General features: G+C 43.2%; 1 protein-coding gene across 10 annotated transcripts in view; it reads left to right on the top strand.

The window, feature by feature from the left end:
• EYA2 (EYA transcriptional coactivator and phosphatase 2) overlaps positions 1-7,888 on the top strand; it is a 99,207-nt gene extending 91,319 nt beyond the window's left edge. For 9 of the 10 annotated variants that reach the window (XM_054218818.1, XM_054218816.1, XM_054218820.1 and 6 more), the window contains 5 exons: positions 305-465; positions 1,490-1,604; positions 2,220-2,341; positions 3,168-3,268; positions 7,301-7,888. In XM_054218818.1, coding sequence (XP_054074793.1) covers positions 305-465; positions 1,490-1,604; positions 2,220-2,341; positions 3,168-3,268; positions 7,301-7,381 — 580 coding nt within the window. In that variant the 3' untranslated portion in view covers positions 7,382-7,888. The remainder of the gene's footprint in view (positions 1-304; positions 466-1,489; positions 1,605-2,219; positions 2,342-3,167; positions 3,269-7,300) is intronic. The other variant, XM_054218814.1, reaches the window with a different exon arrangement.
• Positions 7,889-11,138: the final 3,250 nt, after the last annotated feature.

The raw sequence follows: 11,138 nt of genomic DNA, 5'->3' as shown, positions 1-11,138 counted from the left end.
GAGTATTTCTGCAGTTACCTTAGCAGCCTGGATGAGAGGCAGGCGAGGAGTTTCAGTGACCTGAGGACAGTTAGATGTTGTCCAGAGAACCTCAGAATTGGCAGGGAGCGATAAGTAATCTGCATTGCGTTTACAGTAGGAACATTTTTTAAATCTGTGCTAGAGATGCACTCTGGTTCTGTACAGTGTGTAGACCTGTGCTGCCACTTGTCTTTGCATTTCTTTTCAATTGTTTCCACTCCTTGCTGGCACTGTATAGACTGCGATCATACTGACCTCTCTCCTTCCTTCCTCCCTTTCCCAGCACGTATAACTTCTCTGCAGATGGCTTTCACAGTTCAACTGCCAGTGCAAATCTGTGTCTGGGCTCAGGCGTTCATGGGGGAGTAGACTGGATGAGGAAATTAGCATTCCGCTACCGTCGAGTGAAAGAGATGTACAACACCTACAAAAACAATGTAGGGGGTAAGTGTCTGTGGCCAGGCAACAAGCTTGCCTTTCATCTTCCCAAATACTTCTGACCCTGCTGGGCACATCTATGGAGGAGGTGTAGAGAGCATTGTGATAAGAACACTTCACACTGAGCTGAGCAAGCGTTTCAGCAGTCATCCTTAAATAAGGTTCTGTACAGGATTTGCAAGAGATAGGTTAAAATAACCTGGTTTAGTGATTGGAGAAGGACTCAAGTCTGAGGGGGGCTTTATTTTGTAATTTATTTGTCAGGAAAGCAACCTTCTCCAATTTTCCAAAATGCGTAGTAAGCAGGCAAACAGTTCAAAACTAAATATGCTTTTTTTTTTCTACAGAACATATGGCTGATCTCTTTCTGAAGGCATTCTTGTATCCTAACTACTTGTTTTTAACTCCCACAAAACAGTACCGCCAGATATCAGGATGTCCTGGGTTCCTTCATCTCAGCTAATTCCAGACAGTTCTTCCAATGGGCTGCTGTGCTTATCTTTTACAACATCAGTGCCAGGTCTCTGACTAGAAAGAGAAAGAAGCAAAACTCAGAATATTGCCACATGATTTTTTTCAGTTGGAGGAATAGCCTACTCACGTGTACTGGAAATGGTGCATAGCTTTTCAGGAGAAAGAAAACCACCCTGGCCTCAGATGTCTCTCAGCTCAGGCCACTACCCGCTATACGCAGCAGCTCTTTCATCCTCTTGCTCACTTCCCATGCAAGTTTTATGCTAACTCCAAGAACTCTGAGTTAATGAGGTCCCGCAGCGTGCAGGTGACTGATACCATTCCTCTGGAAAGGAAGGGAGCTGAGCTGCAGTAGCATAGGATGTGCTGCAGTCGGGCCTCATTAACCTCCAAGGACATGGCAGTGGGCAAAGGGCAGCAGCCTGCACCAGCGCCAAGAGGAGGGTAGTGGGAGAGACAAGGTTCAGAACACAGACAGGAGCCCTTTGGCGTTCTACATACAAAGCCATGTAATTCCCTTTCTGTGCTTCTGCAAAGATGCTTTCCCTGCTTACAGGTTTAATAGGAGCTCCTAAGAGGGAAACCTGGCTGCAGTTAAGAGCAGAACTTGAAGCGCTGACTGATCTCTGGCTCACACATGCTCTGAAGGCGCTGAATTTGATACATTCCCGGTAAGAACAGCTTGAAGAATTGCCTACAGGCTTGATCCAGGATCTCCTTTGCTTCCCTTTTCCCCCCCCTCTAAACAAATCGAGACACATTTATAGGACTTTGCTGGCCAAACCTGTGGGAGGCCAGTCTGCACACGTTTGCCAGACTTGTATTATCGAGGGTTGGGGTAAGCTTGAGATGATGAACTGAGCAAAAGAAAAAACAGTCGTTTTTTCTTGCCTTTCCTTGGCTACCTCATCTGTGGCACACTTTTAATATGAGTAGATTTACAAAAGACTAGGAAAGGGAGAAAAGGGCCCTTTTATCCCTGAACATTTTCACTAAAAGAGCCCAACACGGACGTTACTACATGGTGTTTCAATTCCCGCAAAATAGGTCCTGGCATGCATGCAGTAAGGCTGCATCACTGCTGTTAGTTTGTTTTATGGTTTTTTTCATTCTGCTAAACTGATAAAAAGACATTATCGATACTCGTATTGTCTGCGTCTATCTGCATAATCTCCCAATGGCTTGGGAACTTCCAGTTGCAAGAGAAGTTTGCTTCCTGCCATCTTTCAGTCTAGAGTAAAAAAGAGAAACACAGATTGCCACTTCTACTAAATTTTGTTTTCTAGGCCTAACTGTGTGAATGTGTTGGTCACCACAACTCAGCTTATACCAGCTCTTGCTAAAGTGCTTCTTTATGGACTGGGCACTGTCTTCCCCATCGAAAACATTTACAGTGCAACAAAAACAGGTAAGAGCAAACTAACTTAGGCCTCACTGAAGATAGACTGAAGTTTTATCCCTAAGTCAGGCACATCCAGTTTAACCTGATCGCGACCAGCAATGTATGAGCTTTATTTTTAGCTCCGTGTTTACACATCTGTAATTCGCATCCTGACTACCCACACTTAAGCTACTACAGACTGAAAAAAAAATATTAGAAAAAAAAAAATCAAAGTCTTCCCCAGTGTCTCCATGGAGGAGTGAACCTGAAAATTACCCACCCTCTGGAGCATCTACTGCATGTGGGACGTTCAGCCACACCCAGCTAGGAGCAAGTCTGGTTGGACCTGTTGCATACAGAAACGCTCTTGGGATCCTCATATTCTTGCAGAGGGGTCAGGTGTGCTGAATGAGCTTTATGAAGCTGTGTGAGTAATAAATACTTGTAGGGTTGATTTGGGGTATTTTTTTGTGTTCTGTCCTTTCTGGTTTAAGTGTTTGCATTTTCACGTTTTTACTGCAACCAGAACGAACAGAAGAGGGCTCTCAAAACTCAATACCATGATTGTCACATCAGTCTACCAACTGTCAGTCTAAGCAGCGCATCAAAGTCACAAAGCTTATGGAAAACTGGCAGCATTTGGAAGTCTTTGGCTGATAAAGAAAATGCCAGTAGCTGACATGAGATGGAGAGAATCCATCTCAGATGAAGATTGTTAGGTTCTAATTGCAAAGAAAACAAGGAATGTTGCAGCAAGTTCGGTTAGGTCCCAGCTCCAGTTCCAGTACCTGAATGTCAGTCTATCTAGATATGTATCTAGGTGAAAAAATGTGTCTTCTCTTCTGTTGCTTAGGGAAAGAGAGCTGTTTTGAAAGAATAATGCAAAGGTTTGGAAGGAAAGCTGTCTACATTGTAATAGGAGATGGTGTTGAAGAGGAACAGGGAGCAAAAAAGGTACAGTTTGTGGATGCCGTGCTGCATTCTTCCAAGTTTTAATTTCAATGACCCTTTCTTTATTTAAGCATTTCATGAAGCTCCGTCCATTTGAAACGGTTTACAATTGGCCTTATTTCTTCATATGCAAAATACTCAACAACCTTGTGAGAAATTTCCTGCTGTAAATCCCCCCACGCTGGCAGCTAACGTAATTTTTCAGGTAGTCTCTGTGTCACATGTTCCAGGAATCATTCTTGCTTAATAAAGATGGCTTTAAACACACAAAAAGGAAAACTCCAGTGTGTGATCTCAGGTGAGCCAGCAGGGTGAATTTCTGATCTACACGTGTTGCTTTTGTAAATTCTAAATTATTGGAATTAGTTTTGAATTACTTATTAGAATATGCATATATACATGCATGTATTTATATTTATGACTTATTGAGATCATAGAGTGTGACATCATTAGAGTGAATACAAACGGACTAATACTGAATTGCTGCCTTTATTAATGATTTATGGATCAATGTGATTAATTTCACAAGCAAAATGACACTGGGAAGGTGTACTGAATACAAAGTAGAACAGAAACTGCAAAAGCACTATGGTCAGGAATACCAAGCCCTTGGTAACGTGGGATGTGGCCCACTGACAATAAGTAGCATTAAATGGACTAACCTGTGCCTCCAGTTGAGTCCTCCAGGCATTAGTATCCACAGTCCACTCACTGGGAAACGAGAATGGGATTTTTAGGGACCAGTTGAAGCTTCTTTGTTTTGGGTAGACTGTGAGAAAAGAGAAGCTGGAACCCCAGAGCTTGGAAGAGATAAAAGCAAAATTTGAGAAGACCAAAGCCCACATTCTGCTGACACTTAATGGCGGGGGGAGGGGGGGTGGTGAGATTTAGAGATCCGGCAAGGAATACCTTCTGCCATATACAAGGGATATCAGTGTATTAGAGAAGCCAGGAGTGGTACAAACATAGAGAGCAACAACCAAAGACCTGAAGGAGAGCAGTCAGGTATGTCAAGCAAATTGTATGACATGAGAACTGAACAGCTAAAGTTTTTATTTCCTAATCTTTATAACAGAAACCTGCCCGGAATCTCCATTTGTTTGGCTTTACAGGGACAGGAATACAATTTGTTAATGGCCAGCATTATTTATAAGATGTCTTTGTGCAACAGGTTGACCATAAGCCAGCAATGTCCCCTTGTGGCCAAGAGGGCCAGTGGTCTCTTGGGGTGCATAAAAGAGTGTGGCCAGCAGGTCAAGAGAGGTCATCCTCCCCCTCTACTCTGCCCTGGTGAGGCCACATCTGGAGTGCTGTGTCCAGTTCCGGGCTCCATAGCTCAAGAAAGACAAGGAACTACTGTGGTAGCTCGGGTGATATGCAAAACATTACATCACAGGGACTCAGCTGTACAGCTGAACCTTGAGCTGGAGGACCTGACACCTCATTCTGAATGAAGATCTTGCAAAGACTTTCCAAGCAGATTTGAGCTCATCCCGGGAACAAAGGGATCCCAGCAAATAAGGTCATGAGCACGTGTTCTGTCCGCAGAATTGTATCTCAGGTCATCTTCAAAGCAGCAGAAACCCTCTTTTTTTATAGTGCATTTCCTGTGGCAAATGGAAGCAACAAAATCTGCCCCCACTAAAACTATCTAAATCTGCAGCTGGTTCTCGTGTTCATGAAGGGTTAAGGAGTTGTCGGAGAAGAGTCCAAAATGCATGACTGCGAATGAAGTGATAATAGCCTGCTGCTTTTGACAGCCCAGTGCCATACTTCAAAGGCAGTGGGTCAGTGAACAGGACTGCATCAAAGGCTGCAAGGGCTCTTGGGCTGTATGAAGAAGTGGGAAGGTTCAACGATCTTCTATAGGCAGGATTTCAAGAGCCCTCTTGCCTGTGTCTCCTGGCCTAAGCAGCTCTCCCATTAGTAGAACACATTCTTTGCTGGGCTGTCACCTCCTTTGATTGATGACAATCATTAGTCAAGGCTTCTACACACCTGAGCTTTATACCAAAAAAAAAAAAACCAAGGGGGAGGGCGTGCAGGCAGAGAGCCTTTCACTGTTTTGCCGGCGGCACTGATAATATCTCCATTTTAGTGGGTCATTTTTCTTCACCTGTCTGATGAGTGATAAATCTGTAAATGCTGAACAACAGGAGTGGCTGGGAGGCCAAGTTTTCTTCTTGTTTAAGAAAAAAAAAATAGATAATTTAATGGAAGGGGCTTAATAACAACCAGGGGAGGGGGAGGGAGAAGGAAATAACTTTTCCCCTTAAAGTGAAATTGCAGAGCAATGGATTCCAGTCGCTTCAGATGTCTGTGTTTGCTTGCTGTCTCTGCACACACTGATAAATAGCTTGAAGGAAACGTTTGTTCACTGATAGGCAGCATACCAGAGGGAAGCTTGAGTTGTATTTAAACGTTAGAGGAGTGTAAATAGACACTCTGTAAAATAAACATCTGGAACCGCTGGCGTTTTTTTTACACAGGTAGGTACACTTGGAAAAGGAACACCTCCCTTCATCAGAATCATCTATCTAGAAAGTATATATTCTCTAAAGCTTTGTCTAAGCTATTTGCACAGAAGCGGTATGTTTACAGGTGAATTATTTACAGTGAGAAAATACTTAGAAATTTTATTCCCGTGCAGGAAGGGGAGTGAGCTCTGTCGGTGAAGGCTTTCTATACATTTGTTACTGCATTATGTATCACTGACTTCACGGAGACTGGTGTTTTGGAGGACACTTAAGAAAATCAGAGTCCCAAATATTGCTATAAAAATCTAAGTGCAGTAACAAGCTGTGTCTTTGATCTAAAGTAAAACTTCTTTAACTGTTTTGGAGAAGAAACAAATTGAGGTGGAACCCCAGGCTCACCAGGACATACCAAGAAAAGTTGTATTTAACATCTAAAAGCAAGTTAGAATTATTTTGAGGTTATCTCTTTGCAAGGCACCATGGGGATCGTAGCTATTGCTAATGATTGCACAACGATGTTGTTACAAAGATGCTGTCAGAGTACTCTGTGTACCTTACCAGATTACAGTTTCCATCTCAGGTCCTCTGCATGATTGATCTGCGCTTGTTTCACAGCACTTTAAAAAAGCTGATACTTCATCCTCTTTCAGATACAAGTCTTCTCTTCCTGGAGTATATTGGCAATTTTCAAGAGATTAATCAGGATATTTTGAAGAAATTATAATACAGTAGGTCACAGGTAGTTGACTTTTCCAGATTTTGTGCAGATGCTGAGATTTCAAGTGGACCTGGCTGGTTAGAACTTGGATATTTGTATACATAACTTCAGATTTATCACAGTATATATAAATTGAAAAACAGGGAGGCAGGTGAAGAGTATAAGATAGTCTCTCAAAAACAGGAATTAGGCAAGTTTTTGGGGGGACAGGCTGCCGTATAAGCCTGTCGCACTTTCTCTGAGGCAGCAGTGTTACCGAGCAATGATACCAGGTCCTACATTTACAGAAAATGCAGAATGACCTACTGTCCAGTTAACTTGGAAAGGGAATTTTTAGAAAGCACTTTGTGTGGTATTTTATTCTTTTGTTTACATTTTTATAAATTTTAATAACTTCCTTTTATGAAATATATTGTTTACTTGTCTGTGAAGTATTGCCAACAGCTTTCACTAGTGATGTTCACCTAAACTTGTTTCGAGAAATACTGCAATTCTAAAAACAGTCCTAATTAATCCATGAGAACAAAAATAGGAGAGTAACGTTTAGTGGCTAATACATTCCGAAAGTCAGCCTGCGTCCTCCATCATCTCTGAGGCAGGACACCCCTAAATTGTGGAGGATCCATCTTCCTCTCTGCATGGGTGAAACACACCAGCAAATAGGCACTTCCCACTCCCTTCCTTCCTTCCTCACTGAGATGAGCCTCCTTGCCTGTGACACCGTGACAACCTGGTGGCCCACGTACAAAGCTCTGTTCCTGAGGGTGCAAACTAAGAAAGTTGTTTTGATCTCAGTATTAAACAAAAACCAAAAAATACCCTCTTTTGGTTTCACTCTAGCACAACATGCCATTCTGGAGAATCTCTTGTCACGCTGACCTGGAAGCTCTTCGGCACGCCTTGGAACTTGAATATTTGTAGCAGACCCCAACATCTTAGCACTGTGAGGGCTTCACTCAAACTGTTACATCGGTTCCACCTATTCCTCAACATTTTCTTAGTAAAAAAAAAAAAATCCCACAGCAACTGCAGTTTTTCTTTTTTTTGAAGGAGAACCCTTTCAGTGGAAGCCTTTAAGAACTTGCAGCCAAAGAACATTATATCAAGTCCTTCTTCCTTTGGACAGAGGAAAAGCCTTCAGATAACTCGCTGGGGATCCTGCAGTTATTTGGTTAAGCCGGATGCATAGAGCTGTAACTGCCTTTTTGCCATCGACGACAAACACTAGAAGTTTTGGGTCTACTTGTCAGTTTTCTTGCTTTTGAAAGGGGAAGAGGACACAGTAAGGCGTCTCTGCACAGTACATCACATCACGTGGGACCTTCTAAAAACAAGAGTGAAACTGTTGATTTTTTTCTGTTTTTTATTTTTTTAATTTATGAACTAATCTCATTACTCTGGTATTAAGCTCTGTACCTGTGTTTTTAATCTGGCTTTTTGGGGTGGGTGGGTGGGGAAGTTTTACCATTCTAAATTAATAGTTCATTTCTCCAGAATGCACTCTGGGGCAGATCATATTGTGTACATTAATAATAAGGACACATGGTACTGTTGGTAAGAACTATAGCTGTGGTTTTAAATCTTACATAGATGGTATGTGGACTGTGCATGTGTCTACACGGTGCCTTATGCTGCCATCTTGGTTTTGGGGGCTGGGGGTGGGGAAAAAGTACCTTGTGATGAGTGAAAGGCATTAAATAAAAACATGTTTACATTTTGGGGGACTAGATTACCTGCCTTCTCTTCTCCAGATGCTCTTGGATCTAGAGGTACATGTAGAATACGTACTCCCCATTTCAAGGCGGGGTTAGGCCAGGAGGACTCTGAACGGAGCCCCTCGGGTGCAAAACGGAGCCTGCAGCCTGGTGTTCTGGCTCTCGGGGGGGCAAAGACTGAAGACAGCGACGGTGTCCGCTGAGAGAGAACATGGGCACTCAGCAAATCTCACTTGTCCTGCAAAGGAAGATAAAGGGCAAGCAAATACTGCAGCTGTGCATATTTATTTTTATGTAAATAAATGCATCTACAAGTAAGCTTCAGCTTTAGGATTTCTGCGGAGCTGGCCTGTTAATTCTTGCTGTCAAAATATTTCAGTTCTGTGGGCCTGGATGAATCTCTAGTTCACTTTCAGAATTGCTCATTCTTGCTTGCTACGGCACAAAATAACCTCAGAAGGATGAGCGCCTCACGGGAACAAGGTGTTAGAGATGCAGCAAGTAATACAATGCCCTTATCTATCATGTGTGAATCAAGATCAATCAAGTAAGGGTTACGCAAATTACAGGTGTGACACAAGCGCGACACAAGCCTGAGTGATACTCCTAAGTGTCCTAAAAAGATTCACCTCGGGAAACAAATTCATTGCTGGGTCTGAGAGGGGATTTTCTGCTGGACGAAAACAGAAAATCTGATCTCAAATAATCTGATCTCAGTCTTTGGCTCAAAAGGTGGCAGCCGGGCAGCAGCTGTAAAGCACGCTAGCTCCACTTGTCAACAGCAGGCGTGACCAAAGCATCCTTTAAAGTACACGCTTTGGAGGCATTTGCAAAGAGCTGCTCTCTGGGCCGAGTACAACACAAAATCAAACGTGATTTTTCTAGCAGAGGTGTTGCTTGTCTCAGGCCCTGCTGAGAAGCAAGTCTGGCAGAATTTCTCCCTCAAGGTTTTCCAGCAGTAAGACCGTCACAAATAGGAAGTTTTATCACAAGTCAAGGAAATCAAACTCAATGGAATTGACTGATGCTTGCAAGACAAGCACACCTGTAAATAAAACCCTTGAAAAAGGAACAAATGCCAAGGATGGCAGATGCCTAAGAAAGCACAACTTCAGCTTTTAACACCCTGTCAATCAGCTAATTGCTCTTCCTTGAAATTCCAAGTTAACACCTGCCTTATTTGAGTCAGTTATCTGCGTACTGATTCTTTTTTCCTAAAGCTGCTTAGATTTTCCTTTCTGAATTAATTTAGAGATTCTCGAGCTCTCTTGTTTCTGTCTCCAAAGTTCTTGGCAGAGCTTTGTGCCTGTTCTCTGTTAGTGCCTGCTCATGCTCCAGGTACCATTGCTATAAGTGGTTCCTCCCTATTGCTCCCAGCTCATGTTTTTACTTACCCACAGGTAACACAGCAGATGAGGATGGTGTACACCAGCATCAGACACTCATTTGTCAGACAGACGTTCCAGTTCCTTCCAGTCATTGTGACACATGTTCATCTCTCACTGCAGCAAGAGTATCAGGATTTACTGAGTTCCAGAGACTCTGCAATGGCTAAAAGAGGGCATCTGTAACAGCTTTTTTCTCAGGAACATACAAAGGCCTAGGAACACAGACGTACAGGCCTTGCTTAGGTCTTTCACCTATGTTTTTACGCATTTCTACATTGTTACAGCATAAAATCCTTGCTTAGTCACATCACCAGCCAGACTGGAGTACAGCTATGACAAGGTTCCCAAATAAGTTCCAGTATAGCTGAATCTGAGGTGAGCAAACCAAGCAAAAACCAAGTACCATTATTAAAATGTATAGCTGATACCAAAATCTGTTCTGTCATCACATGTTCAGTGTGTTGGTACATATCTGACCTGCTGATACAGACATTTTGAATCTTAAGCAAGTAGGAAAGGGGACATGAAAGGTACATCTGGTGAGATAACACAGGTCGAAGTCTCGGATGGGACTGTCAGGATGAGGGCGCAGGAGCAGCCGTCGCAGCTCCTTTCTAACACTTCAAGGACCAAAATACTTTCCCAGACAATAAAAAGACCCAACACCATGTGCACACTGACGTGACATCCATCGCATTTCCAAGAGTATCCTTTGACATTTCCTTACAGATAACTAATACGAATGCAAGGCTGCAAACTAAAAGAAATCAGCTTTTTAAAAACTACCAATTACTGATTGCCAGTGTTCCCATAATTTCATGTTCAGATCCTTTCCACACCGTAATCTTTACAGGTTTCTTAATCTTTTGTAAAAGAAGCAGAGTTTCACCTGGCAGCCAGGGCGAACACTTCATTGCGAGTGTGAGCCTCTGCCACCGCGTGGGCCCCAGACATATGTATTTTGTTGCTGAAAAATCCGGGACTTGAAATGCTAATACTCTGTGGTAACAATCCACACCTCAAATCATGTCATGCAAATCCCTTAAAAATGTTTGTTCTTGTTGAGCTGTAGCAGAGCAGAAGAGCTACATCAGGCCCTATTCCAGAAGGGTGAAAAATAAAGTAATTTTCAAGCAAGCAGCAGGTGTTGCACAACAGAGCACAGCTGAGGCCCGTGGGGAGTGGATACAGTCCTACCCCGAGCACCAGGATGGGACGGTACCACCAGCGCCGTCGGGCCCGAGGTAGCACCCGCTGACGGGAGCAGCAGCCCTGTGCCAGGCCACCGCCGCCGTTCTGGTCTGGCCGGATGGGCACAATGCACGAATGCTAAAAAGCCCGTCGGGAACAGGGAGAAGCCTCCCTGTTGATTTGGCAAAGCTGCGATCGAGGAAGGAAACCAGATTCTGGTTTGTCCTCAGGAGCAGCCTGCTGATTTGGATTTAAGTTAACAGCCGAGGCACACACTGCAAACTGTTTTTAAAATATTTTACAACAGTATTTCCAGGCTATTCCAGACTCACAGCATGTTTACAGTTTGCATTTTCAATAGTTTCCTAGAAAAATGAATGAAAA

Source organism: Rissa tridactyla, chromosome 12 (genome assembly GCF_028500815.1).
Source record: "Rissa tridactyla isolate bRisTri1 chromosome 12, bRisTri1.patW.cur.20221130, whole genome shotgun sequence".
Taxonomy (NCBI): Eukaryota; Metazoa; Chordata; class Aves; order Charadriiformes; family Laridae; genus Rissa; species Rissa tridactyla.
Note: the sequence above shows the minus strand (reverse complement) of the source record. Positions and strands in the feature narration are given on the sequence as shown.